The 24,796-nt window shown below is 48.1% G+C and overlaps 1 protein-coding gene across 1 annotated transcript in view; it reads right to left on the reverse strand.

Annotated features, from left to right (window-relative positions):
- Positions 1-24,796, reverse strand: part of ASTN2 (astrotactin 2) — a 660,907-nt gene that overhangs the window by 41,004 nt on the left and 595,107 nt on the right. Inside the window, exon 20 of the mRNA XM_032797631.1 lies at positions 19,875-20,016. Within this exon, the coding sequence (XP_032653522.1) occupies positions 19,875-20,016 (142 nt within the window). The remainder of the gene's footprint in view (positions 1-19,874; positions 20,017-24,796) is intronic.

The raw sequence follows: 24,796 nt of genomic DNA on the forward strand, positions 1-24,796 counted from the left end.
TCTGAGCCCATGTGCAAGAAAAACATCAGCCGCCAGCTACTCCCCTGGGGATGCCACGAACTGCAGTAAATATCGGGTGGCCATGGGGTATGAGCTAGGGCAGGGGTCAGCAAGCTTTCAGGAGTGCTGTGCCGAGTCTTCATTTATTCACTCCAATTTAAAGTTTTGTGTGCCGGTAATACATTTTAACATTTTTAGAAGGTCTCTTTTTATGTCTTTAATATATAACTAAACTACTGTTGTATGTAAAGTAAATAAGGCTTTTAAAATGTTTAAGAAGCTTCATTTAAAATTAAATTAAAATGCAGAGGCCCCCGGATTGGTGGCCAGGACCCACGCAGTGTGAGTGACACTGAAAATCAGCTCGCGTGCCACCTTTAGCACGCGTGCCATAGGTTGCCTACCCCTGAGCTAGGGGAACCAAAGGTATTACTCTCTGATAGCTTTCAATAGCATTCCGGCGACATAGTCCTCTGCAGCGCCTTTGAAAAGGGATGAGAGCAAAGAGCTCGGAGAACCCCATCACAGCTCATGCTCCCACACTATTCCCCATAGCGACTCCTGCTGGATGAGACTCGACCTAGAGCAGCTGGGAGCTCCCGCCTCAGCCAGCGCTCCTATATCGTTGGTTTCTGTGGCTGCTGCCGGGTGCAGACTGGTTGCGTGGCACAAAGGTAAACGGTTCCTGACAAGACACAGGACAATCCTAAACCAACTGGCATAAAAGCTGAACAGTGATACCGCAGCCCCGCCCCCCGGGGCACTGGGTTTTAAATCTTGGCTTTTGATCCCAGCCCAAAGGGGTGCTGACATTAGCTGAGGAACCATCTCTCCTCTTAGCTCCTCTGCTTTTTCCTAGGCACTGCATGGGCTGTTTAAAAACAACAATCACAATAATAAACCTCAGGCCTCTCAGTCAGAGCACAGGGCTGTGGTATGAGGACCAAACACAACAAAATAATAGCAACCAAATGTGCTGGGGAAGCTGACCAGATTGACAAATGAAAGACAGCTGTGGCGTCAGCGCGGCGAACACACCAGTCCCTCTCACATACGCACACACACATACACGCACCTTGCACACCCATGCCAGCACCAGCTACGGCTGCCCCATTCGGGTATGGTACATGGCAATAAAAACCGAGTGATACCAAGTCTCCGAGCCCAGGCCAGCTGGCTCAGGCTTGCAGGGCTTGGGCTGCAGGGCTAAAAACGGCAAGGTAGATGGTTGGGTGCGAGCTGGAACCCAGGAGCTGAGACCCTCTCCCCTTGCGGGGTCTCAGATCCCAGGTTCCAGCCCAAGTCCAAACGTCTGTACTGCAATTTTATAGCTCTGGGGCCTGAGCCCAGAGAGCCCAAGTCAGCTGACCCGGGCTAGCCACTTCCATGGTGTCGTGCAGACATAACCTTTGACACTGATATGTCCCCATGCCCACATATCTAATTCTGAGAGCTCCTATACTGCCCCACTCACTCACAAACGGGTTCTCAGACGTCTCACCTCTGCACAAAAGGCCAACCAATTACACGCAAATGTACTCCTCTATCCACCCCTACAAGTATGCACAAATGCACACATCCAGCCCCTATTTATACACCCCAACATGTGCAAACACCCATATTCAGTGTATATGTGTACATACACATGGATGCATCACCATAGATTAACATACCTATGTGCAAACCTGCACACAAACACACACACACACACCATGCACACTCCCACAACACACCGGCACTCACAGCTACATACACAAACTCCATTGTCCAGTCACCTATCCCTATTCACACCCACACAATACAGACATCTGTGAGCTAACCCCTATCTACACACTCACCACCCACCTGCTCTAACACTTGCATACACCCCCTCAAACACATGCATTGCCACCTGCCCTCTCTCACAGGGCTGCAAGTGTCCATGCCAGCACAGGAGCAACGCCCCAGGGGAACTGCATGCTCGTGCAAAAATAAATAAACCCCCAAACAAACCCTAGCTGAAAGCAGTAAGGACGAGAGAGGATGGCTGGGGTCACACTGATAGTGATTATGTGCCTCTGAGCCAGGCTGCGGCTCGGATAAACACATTACAGAGCGCAGGAGTGGACTTTATTAGATTACCCGGACTCTGTGTTCTCTGGTTTGTGAATGACTACAGAGAACAAAGATGTGCAAAAACAACACACAACCCTCTCTCCCACCCCCCACCGCCCCCCTCCTGGGACTGGACTATGCTTCCAAATCGCTGCTACCCCGAGCAAGTGCGTAAGGAGGGGAAAATGAGGAGGCTGGATTCGAGGAGCCAGAATCTCAGGGTGAGGGCAAGAGAGGGAAGATTGGGAAACCTCACCCCAATGACTGCAGCCACACCGCCCACTGCAGAGGACCCTGAGACAAAAAATCCCTTCTCTCATCCCTGGAACATTGCCAGCTTATGCCACCTTCCCAAAGGCAAACCTGGCCGCAGCACCCCAAAACTCTGCCTCTAGCCCCCACCCCCCTTTCGTCTGCCAGTGCTACAGGGTACGCATGGCTGGCATTACAGCAAGCGCCTCACTCTGCATTGTCACTAGCTTGCATTTATTCTCCTGGTTCCACGTGGCCCCCTCGGGCTGCAAACCTTTCAGGGCAGGTGTGGGAATGTGGCCTGGGAAGAGGGTGGTGACAGAATAAAGACCAGGCGCCTGAGTCCGACTGTAAATCTGAGGTATCGTCACTGATTTGACGCTGGTGGGGTTTCTCCAAATTTACACCACTGCAGCTGAGATCAGCCGCAGACCATAAGCAGTGGCTACTTTGCCCTGGGAGCAATGGCTGGATTTTCCACTGTAATCCCAGGTCCCTAGATAGTGTTTCTTCCCTCTCTGGCCATGGAGGGAGGGATACTCAGGGGGAGGAAGGCAGAGTAGTTAAAGGCTATGGGCAAAATCTGTGGCTTAGGAGACTATGTCCAATTGACTCTGTCCCAACTTAGCCACACAAACCCCTAGCCGCCCCGCCAGCGGGCTTCGACTGGGATGTGGGAGGGGGTAGAGGAGAGTTCAGGCTCCGGAGCCCATTCTATCCTTGCCCTCTCTCGGCGAAGGCTGCTAACCAGGACACTCCTTTCTTCGCAGTGCTGGCAAGTTTTCTGATCTGGGAGCCCAGCATCAGGGACTGCCAATCCCTTTCTGCCCTGCATCTAACAATCCTCAGGGGAACTTCACAGTAGCAACAAAATAGGCTTGTATTCTTCACCCCGGAAACTGCACTGCAAAGCACAGAAGCCAGCGCACCCCCAGCTAAGCATGTCAATTGTGGGGGCCCTTCCAAGCAGGGTCTCCAGCCCTCCTGAGGTTGGTCCATCACCAGCAGTGACCCTTGGCCTGGATGCCTCTCTTTGCATGGGTGGGGTAAGGGTTATGGGGAGAGCAGAAGAGCTCAGCCCGGCTCTACCTCCAGAGTATGCCAACACCCTCAGTTACACAACAAAAACAACAGCCCATTGATGATCATGTCTCTTGTTTGAGGAATTCCCCCGCCCCCCACCCAATATGCCTCCTAGTTATACAAAGGAAATATTTGGAGGATTTTATTTGCAGCCTGCTGCCCAGACAGACTGAAAAGAGAAACCCACAGGAGATGCAATCCCAGCAAGAATGCGTCCAGCCCGATTGTGTACACATCTCTGTGTGGTGGTGCCGCAAAACAAAGTGCTGAGCTGATTTCAAAACCATGACAGTGACACGGTTGGAGGAGGGAAAAGAGTAACGCCAGATCTCATCTATGAGGAGGCAGCAATCTGGGTCATCCCTGGCTGTGCGATCGTCAGACATCTAGTGCTGGCAAGAGGCACTGCACTGCCCAAGGGAAACCCAAGGTGTAACCGTACTGTAGGTTGCATTTCTCCCTGTGAGTCAGTACTAAATGGATTCTCCAGGATCGTGCTGGTGGAGAGGCTGATTTTCAGCTGAGGCAATGAGAGCTTCTGTTCATGAAAGAGCCCAGAATAACAACACCAATCTCTGCTCATTCACAGCTCTCAAAGTGCTTTACAAAGGGGGAAACTGAGGCACAGAAAGGTGAAGTGACTTGCACTAGGTCATTCCATGGCAGAGCTAGGAGTAGAACCCAGCCCTCTTGAAATTTCAGGTCAATGCTCTAGTCGTTAACCCACACAGCAAGAACAGAGGCTTAGCCACAGGGACCTGAGACAGAGCATTACATTCCCCAACCCAGAGCTCCCCCTGCAGGGCAATTTAGATGCAGAATTCTTTTGTGTGGTCTCAGAGTGTCTGTGCGTCTTGCTATGAGACCACAGTTGGCTGCTCAGGAGAGGGGGTTCGGACAGGTTGAATGTCCTGTGATCGAGAGAGCAGAGCTCCCACCTCCCCGCCCCCCGAAGGGGTCATAGTTCTAATCATGCTTGTTCTCCACTTGGTCAGAACGAGCAAGATGTGCTGCCTCCTGCGCTGGGGAGAATCCCAAATGTCTGATGGCCCTGAGCTTAGCCAGTCAGGACCATCGGGAGCTGCCCAGTGGCCAGCAGTGACAACATTCCCTGCTGGGCTGCTCCCAGTCCCCCCGCCCCCCGGTATGTACTTGGGTTGTGGGTCTCCAGAGGGAGCAGGGGAGTTCCTCCAGCCCAGCAGAGTTAGAAAGAGCAGCGGTGGGTTCTGGAGGGCATGTCCCATGCCATGATGCATGGCATGGGATGGAACAGAGAGGGGCAGATGGGGATCCACCGAAAACAAGTGAGGTGGTTTGGATCTTCACTCACTGTGCAGTAAAGGCAGGGGCAGGACAGCTGAACACAGAGAAATGGGCACTGGTTCCGGGAATGAGTTTGGGAATGGGGGGGGGGGGAGGAATCCTGAGCCCAAGTCTAGATCTCTGGGATTGTAAGACTGAATTTGCCACCTCCTGCTCTTGAGCAGAAGGGGGCGTGTCAGGCTGGGGGGGCACCCGGCCATGCTCTCAGGTGTGCAGAGGGGAGAGTGTCTGAGGATTGGCCACTTGCAGTTTCAATGCCTGAGGCAGCTGGGAACAGGGTTATATTGACTCAGCAATGAACCCCTTGAATTTGGGCTTTCTTCCCCCACCACTCTCACTCATCCCAGTTTGGAGGGTCAGGTATCCACACCTATAATAATAATTGGAGATATACCAGTCTCCTAGAACTGGAAGGGACCTTGAAAGGTCATCAAGTCCAGCCCCCTACCTTTACTAGCAGGACCAATTTTTGCCCCAGATCCCTAAATGGCCCCCTCAAGGACTGAACTCACAGCTGTGGGTTTAGCAGGCCCATGTTCAAACCACTGAACTACCCCCACTCCACCACTTTGCCCTGGAAAGGGAAGCTAATCCACTGGCTCACCCCAGGCTCCTTACAAGTATGCTCAATTCCTGCACTGAGCAAGAACCACCACTGCCCCTCTTCTTTTTTAAGAAGCATTTTAATTATGACATACGTTTTGGCTCTGTGAGTTTCCGGCAAATGCCAGGGTATTTTCTTTCCCCCTTTTCATAACAGAAACCATATTGCTGTGTAATCAATTCATCTTGCTCTTGAAGGCTGGAGGGGAGTGTGCGGGGGGAGATCAGAGGCAGAGGGGGAAAAGCCTAAAGGTACCTCGTCTCCTTCCTCAAAGAGAAACAACTGAGGCGAGTGTTCCTGATCTTGGCTGTGTAATGTGGCATCAGATCTCAGGCCTCTGGCAAGCTCAGAGACCACAGTCAGGAGCTTGCATGACTAGAGAGAACTGAAAACTGGCCCCTTGGTTATCCACTGAAGACAGCACCTATTGGGCTAGGTGGGATGTCCATCAATATCTACATGGGTGAAGCTCATCGCACATGCCTACTGGGATGTGATACACTCGGTCCATGGGGCAGGGATTTGATCTTGTTCCAGCACTGTCAAGGATGCATCTAAGCAGAGAGGAGAAGCCAAAAGATCCAGTGCTGGGCAAACCTCTTCTAAGCAAATGGATTAAAGGACCATCAGATTCCAGTAAACCCCACTACAGTGTGAGAAATTCAGGATCTTGTCTCGGACACTATGGATGACAACTGCCCCACACACACTTCCAGCTTTAAGACCATATATTGTGCTCTCTGAACCAGATTTTCAAACATTCTGAATCCATTTAAGCGCCAAAAAGTGGCCAGATTTTGCAAAGAGCTCAGCTCCCACTATGGCACTTTGGAGCAGCTTTTGCAGAGAACTTGTCATTCAACATGCACTGGACATGCTGAGCTGGAAGTTGAGCTGTTTGAAAAACTGGCCCTCAAGGTCAAATTTTGACTTTGGATGGTCATGGAAAGGATCCTCAGTTCCAACTGCCTTGCAAGGGCGATCCTGGTACATAGCAACGATGGATGGTGGAATGGCTTGGATACAATCAGGACTAAACAAAAGTGGCGCCTGAGTCGTTAATGAAGTTCAGAAAACGTCCAGATAATGTTACCTCCCTTTATTTTTCATTTGGTGCACATGTTCTTGTGCTTCCCCACTGTGAAAGGACTGAAATACTAAAGAAAGAAGCACCATAAATCTTAGACAATAGCCTGTTCTTGTGAGATTTCTTGCTAAGAAACCAAACTTTTGGGTACTTCTCAAGAGCGATCATTGCTGAGGGTACTCAGGGCATAGTTCGGGGTGATCACTGATGGAGAAATGTTGAGGAAGCTGAGAGGGTAATGCACACGGAGATGGTGTTCCCATCGTGTCCAAGAAAAGGACAGGTGCACCAGTAAATCTTACATCATCATGTTGCCTTCCAGTCACTCACTAATTAACCCTCACAACACTTGAACGTGAGGCAGGTAAGTTCTGTGATGTCCATTTTACAGATGGGCAAACTGAGGCACTGGGAGGTTTTTTTTAGGCAATATTTTCCAGAGTGTTCACTCCTGTGGAGTGCGCCCAGTTTTGGTTTGCCAAATTTGGGCACCTTGGGCTTGATTTTTTTCAGAGGCCTTGAGTATGCACAACTTCAGTGGAGGTCAATGGGAGCGGCGAGTGGTTGGCACCTCTGAAAATCAAATCCTAGGGAGGTCTCAAGTTAGGCACCCAGAAATGATTGGCTACTTTTGCCCATTTAGGCCCACATTAGGCTGTTGAGTATCTACAACTACAACGGGAACTGTGGGAGCTCCAAACCTGTGAAAATCAGCCTTACTACAGGTACCTAAAGTTGGGTGCTGCAAATTAATGAACACTTCTGATCATTTTGCCCTTCAGTGACTTGCCTCAGCAGCCCCAGAGAATCTGTGGCATGGCTGAGTCTAGAACAGGAGAGTTTCAAACCCAATCCATCTGAACACACTTCCTCCAAAGTCTTGTCCCAAACCTTATGGAAGTTGGTGGAAAGACTTGCATTGACTCTAGGGGGCTTTGGATCAGACCAAGAAGGTCAAGCAAAGGATCCAGTGATGGAATGGCTCAGAAAAGTCCAGGATTGGGCTCTCAGTTCCCCTCTCAAACTTTCCAGTCAAGGATTAGAAAAACAAAAACAGGCAAACTACATGGGAAAAAAAAATAAGAGAGTGAACGTTTTGTTAAGGTATATTGGAAAGCAGCTGAGTCCAGCAATCCCCTCCCAACTCACCCCTCTGTGGAGGATTCCTGCATCCATCTCTCCCCTGCAGCCCCCAAGATAACCACATTGGCAGACTTGGAAACATTTTTTGTCTTGAAACCTTGAGTTGTAAGAATGGCTTGCACAGTGGGATGGGTTGTTGGTGGAATCAAACCCTGATAAAAGGCAGCAGCAGGGCTTGGACAGGGTGCCTACGACGTAATGCTTTGCGTAAATGAGAGATTAAGAGAGAAATATTTTTTTAAAAAAAATAAATCAAAAGAAGAATATGAAGCACACTCCTGGAGATAAGGCTGGTGAGGACTTTGTGCGCCTTTGTTTTGGGTTTTTTTGTGGTTGTTACAAGAAAGCAGGATGAGGGGGAGTTGTTGCAGGTGTCAGCTGGAGAAAGAAAAAAAAAGTTTTACAGATGCATGGGCCAGTTTGACAGACACTACTAATGTGATGAGCTTTCAGGTCTCAGGCAGGTACCTCTCTAGGAGTTCTCATGGGGTACCTGTCACTGTAATGTCTGAGCTATGCACCGCAGCGTGCGGAGGGGACTTACTCAGTGGACAACTGCAGGAGGATTAACTAGTGGCTTAAATTGCTGCTTGAACTGGGACCACTTCTGGGGACTTTAGGGGCGAGTCCAAAGCCTGTTCCAGTCAATGGGAGTCTTTTCATTCATTTCAGTAGGCTTTGGAACAGGTGGTTAGGGTGGAATTTTAGAAGCCCAGCCTGGAGCTGTGCTCTTTCTTCAACTCTACCCTAACTGTAAGTGCTGAGCATTTGGAAATCTTAATTCATACAGATCCATCCTCATCAGCAGCACGTTTATGTACAGAGGCTATTGCTGCACAGACTAAGAGCCCTGAGTTTGAAGTTCCCCATGGGTGGAACAATCCTCTTAAAAACTGGAGTCACTTTTTACAAATCCTGATGACCTGTTGGAAGGTTCAGGGGAGAGAACCAGCATTCCCTAGAGAGCAGTTGCTAGCAGTAAACAACAGGCTGAACTTTTTCTAGAAGCTTCCATCCTAAACGGTCCAAGCATTTTACCAACAACGAATGACTCCACACTGCAGCCGGATCACCACCCATTTTACAGAAATGAGGAGGTCAGGGGATGCAGTGAGTCAACAGCAGGCCTGGAAATAGAATCCAGGACTCAGATGGCGACTCCCAGGCCCTCCGTTCCAACCATGAGACAGTACTACGTCTCTGTGTGAAACGCCTGATTTATCCCTTGCCAGCCTTTACCGAGCACCATTTAGGTCAGACATCCAAAGTGGCCTCAGGAAGAGTTTACAGCATCTATAATTCCAGCTGGAAGGAACTGGCCTTACAATACTTTCCTTTCCCTATAGGAATAGGTGGGGCACCAGAGGCGCTGCTGAAACAACTGGAGAGGGGCCCCTCTTACCATTCCCTTCACCAAGGGACGGTCTCTGTGAGGAGGAAAGGGAAAAAGCTAACAGCAGGACAGCGGTCCAGGCTGGAGGGTTTAGGGCATCGTAACCAGCCTGGATCTCCTCCCCATAAGCCCCTTGGATACCCAGATGTTATCCCCACTAAGGAAATGGGGGAAAAAGAAGCTGGGGAGTTGATCTGCTACAGAAAGGTGTTGGGAAAATGTTGCTGGGGGGCCTCTCTCTCTTGCAGGGGCTTCTGTCCGACACCCAATCTAGCAAAGTGCATCATGTAAGTGCTTTACTGGAGTCAGGCAGCAGTGAGGAAAAATAATTGGTAGAACAGGAGGAGTGCGGTCATGTTGCTATACCAGAGCACTGTAAGGCAGGACTCCTGGGTTCTACTTCTATTCCGAGCCCTGCTCTCAAATTGCTGGGTAATCGTGAGAAGTCACTGCCTTTCTCTCTGCCTCAGTTTCCCCAACTGTGACACGGCAAATAAAAGTAACACTTCTCCTCCTTCTAGGGAGCCAGTTCTCCCCTGCAGTGTACTCCTGCTCAGATCAGTGAGAGTTACATGTGTCTGGCAGTGGCCAGGGGCAATCAAACCTTTGTCTGGACATTACAATCTGCAGGTGAAAGCGGCTGTAGAGTTCAGAGAATCAATATAAAAGCAACGGTGTAGGACTTAGAAGCACAAAGAAGCTCTTGCTGGCTTAGAAACAGACCCAAGCCAATAACATCTCTGTTTGTGTTTATTTCTGTAGTTCCCTGGGTCTCTTGCACTGTCTCTTCCATTACAATCAGAGAGATAAGATTAGGGTAATAAATGTTTACTGGTATTAGGTTACTACACACTCAGAAGTGAAAATAATCTTCAAGCATACAGATGAAAAGGGTTAATAAATCTGCAATGGGAAAGCGGTGGGACCAGTAAGGACCAATTCCCCACCAGCCTATCAACAGACCAGGCTGATTGGGTCTTTTTCCCCCCTTCCCTGTTAACATTTCCTGGCAGAATCATCAATTTTTACATTCCCGTCTGCAATACCTTACACAATGATCTAAGAATTCCACCTCCTCCTTGCTCCCCCTACAACTTTCCTATCTTGCCTTCCTCCTCCAGCCGACCCCAATGGACCCATGCAAATACGCTCAGAGACAGCTGGGGGTCTACAGATCAGATGCCAGAAGCTTTACAGCAAAAATGCAAAGAATGTTATTTCATTCCTGACATCCTGAGGAAAGGTTGGGAAGAGGCTGGGCGTGGGGGGAATCTATAATGTTTGCTCTATTTCTGTTTACAGTGTGGGGTGTAGCCAGAAATGGAGGAGGGAACGAGAGAGGGAAATTTTGCCTTTCTCAAAAAAAGAGGAGAGAAAAGACCAGCTTTTCAGCTAGTGTAAGTTATCAGGACTCCATTGAAAGCACTGGAATTTCTCCAGTTTACACCACGTGAGAACCTAGCCCATGCGTTCAAGTCGAGGACAGTCGGGGACAACCTCTGCCCTGAGCCGCTTACAAGCTAAAAAGAAAAGACAGACACAGGATGGGGAAAGAGATAGGAAGCACTTGTCTTAAGGTCACATGGCAGACTTGGGGTCAGAACGCACGTCTCCTGAGCCAACACCATAGCCACTATACTATGCTGACTCTCCTCTAGCATGCTGGGCTTGGCACTCTATAGAGCTGCTGTGAAATTAAGCGTGGAAGCTGAATTTCATTCAAGTCCAGGTAATTTTGGAAAAGAGGTTTTGCTTTTGGCCCATCTCTCGTGGGTAAGAGAAGGCTGCCCAGGGAGGGACAGAAGGAGGTCCCCTGTCATAAAACAAGAACAAGGAGTAATGGTCTCAAGTTGCTGTGGGGGAGGTTTAGGTTGGATATTAGGAAAAACTGTTTCACTAGGAGGGTAGTGAAGCACTAGAATGGGTTACCTAGCGAGGTGGTGGAATCTCCTTCTGTCATAAATAGATAGCTAAGGGTTAATGTTTCTTTTACCTGTAAAGGGTTAACAAAGGGAACCAAACACCTGACCAGAGGACCAATCAGGAAACTGGATTTTCCAAATCAGGAGGGAATTTCTGGACTCTGTCTTTTGCTTTATCTCGCAGCTATGAGAAAGCTCTTTCTTCTTCTAATCTTCTGTGTCCAACTGTGTAAGCACAGGTAGAAAAACAATATAGGTTTTATGTTGTTTTGGGGCGTATTACATGTGTGTAACTTGCTGGAATGTTCAAATTGGATATCTTTTTGAATCAGATTTTTATTCATATTTCTTATAAGCAATAGCCCTGTATTGTCATCTTGATGCAGAGAATAATTTGATGTCTTTGTTCTTTCTTTTATATAAAGCTCTTTTTAAAAACCTGTTGAGTTTTCTCTGGTTAAGGAGAAAAGGAAAGACAGGGGGGAGAGAAACACTACGCTCGTGTTTAACTCTCCAAGTGTCCCAGGTTGGGAAGAACTATGGGGAGAAAGAGAGAATCTTTTCTGTTCCTTGTATTTGGTTTGTCTCTTTGTGGAAGAAAGGAGACATGTTCTTGGTATTGTGATTGTAAACAGATTGCATCAATACTCTCAGGTTAGCCCAGAGAGGAAGGTCTGGTGGGAGAGGGAGGGGCAAGGAATGGTTATTTCCCTTTGTTGAGACTTAAAGCATCTGAGTCTTGGGGTTCCCCCAGGGAAGGTTTGGGGGCTCAAGGTGACCAGCACGGATTCCTGGTTGGTGGCAGCGAGATAAGATCCAAGCTGGTAATAACTTGGAGGTTCATACTAAGCCACCCAGATTTTGGACGCTAAGGTCGAGATTTGAGAAGAGGCTTATGAGTGTGCAGTGACGTGGAAGTAAAATCCAGAACCAGTAGGAATATTATTTTCTTTTCCTGCTAGGGGTTTTAGCAGAGAGAAAGGGTTTGGTTTTAAAAGGAGCAGAAAGAAATTTTTTTTCTGTTTCTCTTCTGCTCACGCTTGGCTTGCATTTTAGCAAGGAGACATTAAGGTCTTGTTAAACAATAGAAGCCCAGTTGGAAATAAGTACCCAGCAAATACACACATGCAAATAAACTGGTTTTTCTAGTAAAAGAGTAGCCAGAAGAAGAAAAAAGGACACGGTTGCTAGGCACTGTTGCCAGGAGACAACAGAGAGCCAGCAGTTCAGACAATAACCACCAGAGGGCACCCCAACACAAGAAAACAGGAACCATGACTGCCAAAGATGCCCTAAAGCAGGAACAAGCAAGACTAGAGGCAGAGGAACAAATAAAAGACGCCGATCACAGGCGAGACCTGGAAAAAAAATACAAGAGATGGAGCTGAGAGATAAACAAAAGACCCAGAGTCCAGAAATTCCCTCCCTGACTTTGAAAAATCTAGTTTCCTGATTAGCCCTCTGGTCAGGTGTTTGGTTCCCTTTGTTAACCCTTTACAGGTAAAAGAAACATTAACCCTTAGCTATCTATTTATGACACCTTCCTTAGAGGTTTTTAAGGCCAGGCTTGACAAAGCCCTGGCTGGGATGATTTAGTTGGGGATTGGTCCTGCTTTGAGCAGCGGGTTGGACTAGATGACCTCCTGATGTTCTATGATTCTATGAAAACCCAGTTGTTGCTGGACAGTACAGTTCTGCCCACAAGAGGCAGGGTGATGAGTGGGGAGAGGAGACAGAAGTGGCTCATCCTGCTGGTTGCTTGGGTAGGGCGAGAAGCACCTTGCTTTCTTTGCCATGGTCTTCACTGGTGAATCCTTTCCCAGAAGTGTATGCATGATTTTAATGCTGGTGGAAGAAGCCAGGCTTGGAAACTGCCTCTGGGTATCACCATGATACAGACAGTCCAGGAAGCAGCAGCCCAACCTTCTCTCCACCCTGGGGGTATCACCTGTACTAGTGAGAGGGGAGGCCAGGCCAGGCCCCATGGTCCAGTCAGTCCTGGGCCCGTCTGCAGTGACCACCTTTCACAGGGGTCCATTAATGCCTGCTGCAGTAATATTTTAGTAGGCAACATGGACACCTGGGAACTGGACTTAGCCCCTAGAAACTCATGTCACCCAGGCCTACATTTGGATAGCCTGATTTTGCTGCAGCTCTAAGATCTTGAAAGAAGGAGGATCTTGTGGTTCAAGACCAGGTCTGGGACATAGGAAACCTGGGCTCAATTTCTGGCTCTGCCACAGACTCCCTGATGAACTTGAGCAAGTCCCCTCATCATTCAGTGCCTCAGTTCCCCATCTGTAAAATGGGGGTGATAATACTTCCTTCTTGCTTTGTCTATTTAAACTGCAAGCTCCTTGGGGCAGGGCCTGTCTCTTACTGTGTGTTTGTAGAGCACCAAGCACAATGGGGCCCTGATTGCAGCTGGTGCTGCTGTAATACAAGTATTAAAACAGGAACTTGTGAGCATTTGGGGATGGGGGCTGTTTGTCCAGCCTCTAGCAAAAGGAGATTCTGATCCACGATTGTGGCTCTTAGGTCCTATCGTAACGTAATAAAATAAAAATAAAACCCAGGTATTAGCTAGCTAGGCTGTACAATCTATTGGAACTGCCCTGCTATGAGAGGACATTGCCAAGAATCCTGTATTTGCTTCTATGGCAGAGTGAAAGTAGAACTAATGGGCATTTTTATTGTTCAATGGGAAAAAAAAAATATCACATGCACACGCACAAACACTCAGTCTCTGCTTGGCTCTCCATGACATCTGTCCGCCTTTCGTGTTGGACGTGCTGCCAGCCCTTGATGCCCTGATAAGCCAGCAAACACGGCAATGCATGGCAGGACAGATGTCTGGTACCATGAAGAAAATGTGGGTTATGTTTACTATTCATTTATGAATATCGTAAGACCGCTATTATTAATGTGATGTTTGCTACATGGGTGCAAAGAGTTAACTTCATGCTGGGGTGGGCGGGGAGTTACTGGCACGAAGGCAGACAAGGGTTGTAGATTAGCTCAATCAGGGATACTTAATAGACAACACAGGTGTCTACAGCTGCGGAAGCACCAGTGAGCCATTTCTGTCTTATCCAAGTCCAAGGGGCGACAACTGGCCAAAGACTATGGACTTGCAAATGACTCTGGTCTGCTGTAACAAACCCAGTGAGACTGGAGAATGGGGGAGGGTAAGGGCAGGAAGAGACAGAGGTGTTAGAAACTGCTGTTAAAAGAGACTTCTCTAGCAAGCGAGAGCAGAGCAAAGCCAAAAGACAAGAGTGGGTGGGAGATGAGGGAGGGCAGAAGATTCCTGACCTCCACTGAGGACACTAAGACCCTATCAGCTCTCAGTAAGGGTGAAGAACCTGAGGCAGGGTTTTGTGTGCAGGTGTTTATTATTTCTCCATGGATCTGTCTCTCTCCTATGCTGTGTCTGCGGTTACGTCTGCACTTGGAGCTAGAGGTGTGATACCCAGCTCAAATAGACATACTCCTGCTAGTGCTCATCAAGCTAGCCCTCCAAAATGAGAACTGTTGCCATGGTAGCGTGGGCAGCATCAGCAGTGGCATGGGCTAGCTAGCCCTGAGTGTGTACCCACAGGGCTCAGGCAGGTCTGTATTCAGGGCAGCTAGCCTGGGCCACTACTGCCCAGGCTACCAGAGCTACACTATGATTCGCAGTGAGCTCCTTTGATGTGAGCTAGTGTACGAGCCGGGAATCACACCCCTAGCTCCAGCGGCTGATATAGCCTACGAGTAACGCGGCACTCTGTAGATGGCATGCATAAGCTACCAGGGAGACTTGGGAAGTCAGCACCGATCTTGGGGCACAGGGCAGTGGACCAGAGGGTCCTACTATCCAGAGAAGGGTGCCAAACAGGGAGCCTGTGCCCCAGGAGTATGTTTGAAAGGCCTGATATAGGGACAGCAGCTGGATGCTGCTCAGACCCAAAAGGCTTAAAAGCACATGGGATCCAATGGAAGAGCCATGTTCAGGAGCCTGGTTACTGTCCAGATGCAGGAGCTCAGCCAGGACTGAGTTTCAACCTGTTCCGCTCGTGTAGACGTACTTGGCGAGTATTAGTAGCAGCACAGGCAGTGGCGGCACAGCTGAGCCATGCTGAGCACCAGCTTGCCTGACCCTCATGAGTACGGACTTGGCACTGCTTGCCACTGGCGGCGCTATCCCGGCTACACCCGTATTTATACCCACACTAGCTCTTACCCAGTACGAATCAACCCCCACTCTGCTCCAAGGGTAGATGTGGCTCACTCATGTGCCTTTCTGACATACAAAAAATAACAATCCCTACCAGCTAAAGAGCAGCAGGCATTTGCCTGCATTAGCAGGCTCTTGTATGCATATAAATAGCCAGACATGCAGTAAAAAAGCCATATACACTTTGCACAGGCTAAGCCTAGCTGCACTGGAGACAGCTGCTGTGCAAGCTAGCGGATTAAGCTGGCTAGGCAGGATTTGTTGGCAGTGGGCTGCACCCCACATAGTAGAGTTTAGTGCTGTTCTGAGGTCGGATTGTAGTCACATGGCTATAATTCACTTCCATGCAAGGGAACTGACCTTTCTTCCACAGCTCCCCATCAAGAGCTAGGGACACAATGAGCCATTTCCTCTGGCTTCCAAGTTCCTGTCTCCTTGAGGTGATGATGCCCAGCAAGCTCTTTCCCCATGACCCCTCTGACACATTTGCATGCTCGGGATGGTGAGAGGCCTTGGGTCAGGTCAGCAACACACCAAGGTAACCTAGCTGGTGTGGCGAGGGGGAAAGCAAACTCAGCGGGAGGCTGGAGGCTCCTTCTCCGCAGAAGGACCCGCTCCAAGGAAGAGGCTCTGGAGGGGTTCCTGATGACTTCCATATTGTTTCCAGTAAATTTTGTGCTGATTCTTGGCACAAACACCGGAAATGAATAGGCTAGGTCAGGAATGTAAATACAGAGAAACATTGGGATTTAATCTAATCTATAATTATAGTATCTCTGGTGGAGGGAAAAGCGGCTGGTGCTGCTCCTGCTTTCGCAGAGCCGATCTATAGAAGAGCCAGAAGGGGTTTCATCTCCTTTTCCAAAATCTCCTTCTTTGGCCCCCAGCTAGTGGCTTCTCCCCAAGTGCTTTGAAATAAACACGCTGGGCTGGCAACCCCGCTCTCCAGCAGCTGATCAGGTACAGCACTTGGATGCGGACGGCTTTTACAGCTCAGTAAACTGGCGTCCTAAGTGCTCGGAGAGCAGCTAGGTAAGGAGATGAGATGGGGGAGGTTGGTTGCAGGGGTAGGGAGGTTGCGGTGTGCAAAAGGAGATAACCCAACAAGTCTCATTTAGGAGGAGAGGGGAATAAAGGAAGCTGGTGGAGCTCTGGGGTTGGATTATGGGTGATGGACCCTTTCACCTTTAGGATGATGTTTGCCTTTGGTCAGATGCAATGGACAGCCCTTCCCATGTAATGGCCAGGGTGCAAAGAGCTACGGGTCTCAGCCACTATCACAAAACCATCAGTACAATTGGCACTAATTACCCCCCTTGCTGGTTGTCTCAGGAGCAGCTAAGCACTGAACAGACATGGAGGTGGCTCCGGACCAGGCTTGGAGGAGTGAGTGGGTTGCCTAAGTTCTGTCTTCTATGGGAAGAGGAATTCTTGCTCATGGCACATTTTGCCAGCAGGATATTTAGTTCATCTCTCTCTCTTTCTCTCTCTTGTTTTTTTAAGGGGCTTACACCAAATACTGTATTCTCCAAAAACACCCACAATCAATACCGCTGTGTATTCTGAAGTGGGCGTTCACGTGTTTTCAGTAGGGATTTGTGTGTACATGCATGTATCTGTGGGTGGCACACTTGCATGTGTACATGTGTTTACAGGCAGGCACGTGTGTATTGTATCTACTCTTCCCTGACGCTCTCAGGCTGTAGGATTGGTGTAACAATCCTAATGTTTTACAGGCAGAACAGCCCAGGCTGGAAGGCAACTTGTTCTCATCAAACTGAAAATGAAGAAAGACGTAAAAATTAGTTCTGCTTTTGTTAGTTTATTTGTTCAAATTACAGAAACCTCAAAAACAGAAAAATCAATTAGCTTGTTTGAAGGTTTTTGTTTTTCTTAAAAAAAACTGAATCCTGGCTTTGATCTAGGGACGGAAATGCGCTTAGCGATTGGTCAATAGTGTTGCCTAATTGCTTGAGGTGATTCGAAAGGAAAAGCCAAATGCACAGGATGTCAGATCCACATTTACGGATTTGATCAGCCTTGCGTGATCGCACAAGCCCGTCGCTCTTTTTAGATGATGCCCTCCAACTGTCCAGAGGGCAAAAGGGTTTGCCTTTTCAAAGCACAGCGCGTGTGTAGTCACCGGACAGGCTGAAATAAATCTCAGCTCCCGACTGAATTGCTGCAAACTGAATTTTGCCCATTTTAGAGTCTTCCAAGAAAGAGAATTTTCCCCAAAAACCAAAACAAGCGAAACAAGGAGAAGAAACTCAAGTTAAAACCCAACCTTGTGCCCATGGGTTTTAGTTTTGTCTGCTTGGGTTCAGAATGGATCCTTTGCCTCACAGGTCACTGCCCTGATTTTCTGCGTTTTGTGTCACAGCTGTAAGGATGTTTGCAAGAACAGTCCTTAGGATTACCGTGTGTGTGTGTGTGTGTGTGAACATGTATGTTTACGGACAGGTGTGTGTGCATACTGATGTATGCATGTACCAGTGTGTGAATGTGTATGTTTAGATGTATACATGTATCAGCCTCCGTATACGTGTGTATGGACCAGTGTGTGTGCATAGACGCTAGCATCTGTGTGTATGTGCTGGTGGACACATAGCATTCTGGGATCTCCTGGGAAATGGATGCCAAGCCCCACAGATCCTTAGCTAGATGCATGGGGCTGACTATTCTCTACAGTGCCTCTCAGTCCCACCTATACTCTCAGAACATCTGCTAGCACTCCCAGAACATCTGCTAGCTCTCCCAGTTCAGCTGCCTTCCAACCTGCCTTTGACAAGCATGAAGAGAGGAGATAGAGGGCTGGATCCAAAGCCCATGTTGTCAGTGGAAAGACTCCCAGTGACTGCAACGGGAGGTGGCTCTGGCTGTTAGTACAGAAGGCTGCTTCATCACCGTATACAACAAGCTGTCACGTAGGATTGGCCTACTTCCCCTGGAGGCAGACTGCACAGAGAAGCAGATCCCCAAATCCACCCAGCCACACACTCCCTAATGCCCACTAGTTCTACCTCAGAGTAGTCAGCAGGGATGCTGGTGGCTGCTTGCTAATTGAGGACCACCTCTCCCCACCTCCATTGCTATGGGACACAGTGCTGTGCAGCAGAGAGGAGCCTTTGGCCCAAGGAGAGGATAACATTTTGCCTACATGCCTTTGGACATATGGTAAAGCTTTGCACCTTTGACCTGAGAATCCCCAAGCCCTTTACAAACACTGGTGAATTAAGCTATGCACCCCTTGGGAAGGCAGACAAGGATCATTTTGCAAATGGGGAAACTGAGACACAGAGGTGCCTTGGCAGGTCGTACAAGGAGTCTGTGGCAGAGCTGGACCCAGTACCCGGTTCTCCTGACTCCCAGCCCAATGTTTAACCTCAAGACTAGCCTCCCCAGAGACTGGAAGGCCAATAACATTGCTCATCCCTTCTGACAACCAAAGACCAGGTTGCCAATAGCTCGCAAGTGACGGGATTTTACTGGAGGCAAATCATTAGCCAGCTCCATTCCAGACTCCTCCTGGCATCTGCTCAGAGCAGCCCGATTCCCAGTGATGATAATAATTACATCACACACCTATATATATTTTAACAAGGAAACATTCACAGTTATTCAGTGGCAAGCACCATTTGGAGCCTGCTCCCGGATGTGGCCCAGCACCAGAGTTGTGCAATAAAAGCTCTTCCCTCTTTGGAGGTTGTCAACGTACTTAATGGGGTGGGGGAGAGAGGGCGGAGGGGGAGGCGAAGGGAAAGTATTAATCAAGATCTTAAAAAGTTCTCTCTGACAGTCCATTTGCCAGCTCTGAATTTAACTGCCTTTGTGGTCCCATAAAAAGTTTCAGTACTCACTACAAAATGTGTTTTAATTATTACAGCCACTCTGACGTTAAGGGCTGGGTGTTTTTCTCTCTCTCTCAACTCTTTTTCTGTCTCTCTCTCTCTTTTTTTTACGTTTGCTCTCCTACCTCTCCCTGTCCCCCGTTCGCCGACTAAGCCATGCGGGGGATGCAGCGCATGGAAAGCACAGACGTGAGGAAGGGTGGTCTTGCAGGTAAAGCACAGGCATGGGAATTGGGCCTTTGTGACCTTGGACAGGTCACTGCATCCTTCAGCACCTCATTCCTCCCTCTGTAAATATGTGGACAATGACACTTTCTTTGTCTACTTGGATTGGAAACTCTTCAAGGCAGAGTGTGTCCCTCATGGCATGATTGCACAGTGTCTAACATACTGAGGACTCTACACTATGCTGTAACGTTCAGAATACCGCCTCTGGTTGCTCTGCCTGCTAAGTGGGGAAATGGAGAGGGGAGAATCTGGCAAGGACTCAAACCCATTTGCTGCCTCTGAGGAACTCCCATTACGGTCAGATTGCAATCTCCCTGAAGCTGGCTCAGTTCATCAGAGTGAGGGAGATCATATCCCGTTATGCACATGATATCGGAGAGCTGCGATTACCCATTGATGGAACTGAACCAAACCCCCAGATCCAAACAGCCACAGTCTCTCCAATGCTGGACAACTGGATCTCAGTTTCATGATCTGGGCCTGTCTCGGCTCCTAACGCACAATCCAAGACACATGCACCAAACAAACCCCTTTGCACAGCACCAACCACAATGGAGCACTGTCTCGGTACAGCTCTCTAGGCACTACTGCAATAAAAATGTTAAACAATAACTGCATTATATGCTATCTCTCAACCCTCCTCTCCACCCCATCCTACATCCATCACTTTCTTACTTGTACAGGCCATCTGGTTCCAGGCACTTGAAAATGACCGAATAAAGGCTGGTTTCTGGGACCTCTCCATGGCTCCTGCCAGCTGCCACGCAGGAAGTTCCAAGTCCGGAGAGCAAATCATCAGCAAAGCTCAAGGATTCTCCTGAAGACCAAAGAGAAGAAGGGCAAGATTAATAAAGCTAAGCAGCCTTATGCTCAATCTCCAGCCTTGGCATTCATTGTTTCTTGAACCTTTCCCTTTCCATATACAGCACAGGCCTGCAGGCAATCAGACAGGACGAAGCGGCACCCTGGTCTCCTATAGGGTATATTGCCCATACACAGTGCAGGGCCATCAGCAGTATACAAGGCCACTGCAGGGCCCATATACAGCAAGGCAAATCCAGACCGAGTTGACGCACAGCTTGGATTGGGCAATATGAGCACAGAGCATATAGGCAACACACAGATTCATGCCAGGGATGACCCTGCAAATGCTGAACCCTGAATCTACATCCTCCAATGGGGCAATACATTCTTCTTTGGAAGAAAACGGACTCAGTGCTTTGGTCGGTCATTTCCACCTCAAAAATCTCTGATTTCCTAATCTGTTTTTAAAGTGACACTACCACTTTTTTTTTTTTTTTTAAAGCACCTGTCACAGTCAAGCAAGTTTCTTCACCTTGGCTACTACTAACACCTTAGATGACCAGCATTGAAGGAAATTTTAGAAATGTAATTTCCTTGTCATGGTTATGCTCTTTGTTGCTTTTTCTCTCAGGCCGTCTGGACAACAAAAAGCAATGACTTCCCATTCACAGACCGTCTCCCCATCAGTCAAACACTGCAGGGAGATAACTGTTTCTTTTAAAGCAATCATTTTAATTAGCATTTAAAATAATGATAAATGATAACAACGCAGGCTCATTTTTGTAAGTCTTAGGTTTTATACCAGCTTATTTTTACTACTACACCACTCAGCTTTTACAAGATGACCCAATTTCAGTCGACAGCATCCCTTTAATTACACTTCTAGGGCCTGACTCCCCACTGCTTTCCCCTACCTACGGTTATTTATACCAGCGCAAAGTGAGTTACTAGTTGGATTTTGCTGCATTTTGTATACATTTTGCACTGGTGTAACTGACAGCTCGCAGGTCAAGCAGTGGAAAATCAGACCCAACTGGCCTGATGCTGTTGGTGTACATCGGGAGTAATTCCACTGAAATTAGTTGAATTACAGTGGTGCGAGTGAGCTCAGAATCAGACCCTTCATTCCCGCTTGTGCCAGGGAACCTTGTATGAAGGTGCCAAGGTTTTATGGCATATATCAGTGGAGAATTTTGTTCTTACCATATTTCTTTCTTTGCATTTTTAACTGAAACTAAATCTGATTGAGGACCACAGAAATGGAACATAAATTTCAAACTCTTGGTATGAAACGTGAAAAGGAACACATTGGTGTAATCAGCCTGGAATGTATAATTCCCGCAGGCTGATTACCTAGATAGCACACAGAAAAAATTGTGTCTTGTCACAAATTACACAGTTCAATAACAAATGTCCCCCTTGACTGGAGAGAAGAGCAGCAATAAATTCCTTCCTTTCCTAAAGGAATCCAACTCTTAATTATTCATCTTAATGCACCACTCAGGCCCAGGCTCTCGGTATGGTTTGTTCTTTCCAAACCATTTTTCAGGCAGAGCCATTACTGTTCTCCATATTTTAACATCGCTATTAGAGATGGGCCTGAACCAAATTTTGAGGAAGTTTGATTGAGAAGAAAGTTTTAGGTAACTCAGAAGATCTAGGTTCAATTGCTGGCTTTGCCATGGACTTCTTGTGTGACCTTGGGGAAGTCACTTAAACTCTCTGGGTTTATGGGCAGATTTAAAAACAAAAAACAAATCCAGCTTTGACTTGACTGGCCCTTGGTTCCAACCTTAACTTCCGGCCCTTTTCACACAATACATAACCAGACTGTAGAATTCATTGCAATAGGATGGTATTAAGGCCAAGAATTTACCAAGGTTCAAAAAGGGGTCAGTCATTTATATGGATAACAAGAAAATTTAGAGAAAGAATAGTTAATTCTTAGGCAATTTTGGGAGGGATATTAAACCGCATCCTTCAGGGCTTAAATCAATTTTTAAGTATTAGAGATCAGGAGGAGACTTAACATGGGGGGCAGATTAGCCCATATCTGTCTTCTGTGGGGTTCTTTTGACTTCCTCTGAAGTATCTGGCATGAGGTGATGCCAAAGACAGGATACACGAGTAGAAGGACCACAGGTCTGGTTCTGTCTCCTATGTTATTGCTCATGATCTTTTGCCCACCTCACTCAATTGTGTTTCTCTTACTGCTTAACTTAGACCTTGTTCCTTGAGACCGGACACTTTGTACCTTTGAACAGACACAATGCACCCAAGCGTATGGGCACGGTTACCACTATAGTTCGGACACAAACTGACCTTCCACTGTTACCGCTTTGCTGTCTGGAATTGCTGCTGATGTCTTGAAGGTTTCCATTCCGAATACAGGGTCGCAGGTCACTCGAGGATAACCAGAAGGTGTTTGGGGTTGAGGTGACACAGCACATTACAATGAGTTTAGTGCAAATGCCTTTTATATCAGACTACAACATGTTTGGGCACAAGAGAGATTATCACTGCGTGCTGCACAGCCAATGCTCTCCTGACTTAAAACAATAGTCATTCATTATCTGACTAGATGTTCTTTCGCAGTTGCAGTTGCAGAGTTTTAGGAAAATACAGCTATGTCTAGCCAGCGATTTGTGGAAGCACTTGCACTCAAAATGGGAGTTAACAAATGCATGTGATGGGCAGAGCGTACACATGCTTTAGTGCTCCAAAGGCTGGTGGGCTCTTTCACCAGCAAGGGAAGGGAAGCAAACTCCATGCCCGAGTTTAAGGGCCTTTGAACAATGGGCACAAACCTAACAAAACAGAACATGTCAATTGAAAATGCTGGTTACAATCCCCCCAACGGCTTTATCCCTACTTCAAGCCACAAGAGAGAAAGAAGAACACACCCTTCCTCCTTCAACCAAGCTGCCTCTTCCTTATATATCCCACCCATCCATGTGATAGGCAGGGAACTCTTATCCCTTTCCAGGCCGCTGCTTTCACTTTATTACATGTCCCCTGCAGGGGATTCCGAAGCCCTGGTACTTCCACTCCCAGGCCCAAGAGGTGGCCCGGGCAAGCCAGAGGATGGCCTAGGTTCTGATGCAGTTAGAGCCAGGAGTCTACCACAGCTCCAACAGGCATGGTGGGGAGAATTTGAGACCACCACAGTTACCAAAATACACATCTGGGTATTTCTAAAGAACATCAGGTGCTGAGCACTTTTGAAAATCTGACCCCTGTGTCTAGTTACTTCTCTGGACCCCACCGCTGCACTATGTGAGTTCCTTGAAAACATTAATGAATTTACCACTACAACACCTCTGTGGGGCAGGGGAGCATTAATGTTCCCCAGATACACCGGGGGAACTGAGGCACAGAGAGAAGTATTTGTGGCAAAGCCACATATTGAATCAAGGTCTCTTGAGACCCAATCTAGTGCAGGAACATGAAAAACTGCCTCAAGCTGGCAGATAAATTGTTACATAAGAACTGTGCTGATCAGAAGCCAGGATGCTCTGGGAAAAGCTACCCCAGACAAAAGTCCTGCATATTCCATAGCCACAGAATTTGCCATGGAATATCCCTTTGCTGGAGAATTGAGCTTCGGAATCTCTGCTTTCATTTAAAGCAAAACGTTTCTCTAATGTAGCCTGCTGGCGAGCGTGTGCAGACCCCATCTCTGGCAATACACCAAAGAGGAATAATTAGCAGTACTACTTACAGAGTTTTAGCTCGAGCTATAGCAACTTACAGCTGTAGCTCTGGAGAACCCTAGTTCAATCCTTGCTATAGCCTCTATCACACTAGTGCTTAAGGTTACAGAAATAACCTTGACCAAATATAAATCAATGGCACGATGTCTTCGGAAAGCCTAGAACAATAATTCTGAGAGGTGTGGTCTGTTGTGACTTGCCCTGTGGACCCAATTAGGCCATAGCTGGCCCTATAGAAGGCTGTGGGCCAGGAACTCAGGTAGTCTCTCTCTAGATGTGGAGAGAGACGGGCCTGGCTGCTTAGGAGCTCAGCAGGTACCTAGAGGGAAAGGTCAGGGGCGCTGGGGAGCTCCAGGCTGGAAAACCCCCAGGCTGCAGGCCAGGAACAGTACTGAGGTTGCAGAGGTGCAGCCCAGGGAAGGCAAAGGCAGCAGGTGCAAACTCCACTTGCCGATGATGAATGGTATAGACTGCAGTCTGCCCCAGTGAGCGGGGGCTAGATGGTGACTGGCAGAAGCACAGAGGTAAGGTGGGGATAGAGGGCTGGGGGTTCCCTGGGGTGGGGAGACCCAGAGAGTGGGGGTACTACCAGGGGGCAGCACTCAAGATAAAGGGGCACCAGAATCTGGGAAGAACATGGGGGCCTGAGGCACGCAGGATACTGGCTGATAAAGGGCGCTCCAAGGCTGGAAAAGCAAATTCCCTGAACAACCAGCAGGAGGTGCTGTGGCAGTAAGTTATTGCCATGCTACAATAGCCTATGGCTTTTTTTTAAGATGCTGCAGAATTTAGCCTTTATCTGGTGGAAGTCACCGTTTTGCTGGAATCAGACATCTGACATTTTGTTTTCTGTCTGCTGGGACACATCCACTGCATCCCATTCTCTCCAGCTTTTTCCATCATGGCTAGTTATCTAGATCCCAGTGAATTCATCCTGCACTGTTCCATGAATGTTGGGCAAGGAGTGGGGTGAGCCAGAAGTGTAGACTGTCTAGAGAAATGATAAGCTAGGTCAAGAGAGCTGGCACGTGAGCTGCTCAGGCTGGTTGCAAGCTCCCTGCTTCCATGGGGCACATGCAG

This window comes from Chelonoidis abingdonii, chromosome 24, assembly GCF_003597395.2.
Source record: "Chelonoidis abingdonii isolate Lonesome George chromosome 24, CheloAbing_2.0, whole genome shotgun sequence".
NCBI classification, from domain to species: domain Eukaryota; kingdom Metazoa; phylum Chordata; order Testudines; family Testudinidae; genus Chelonoidis; species Chelonoidis abingdonii.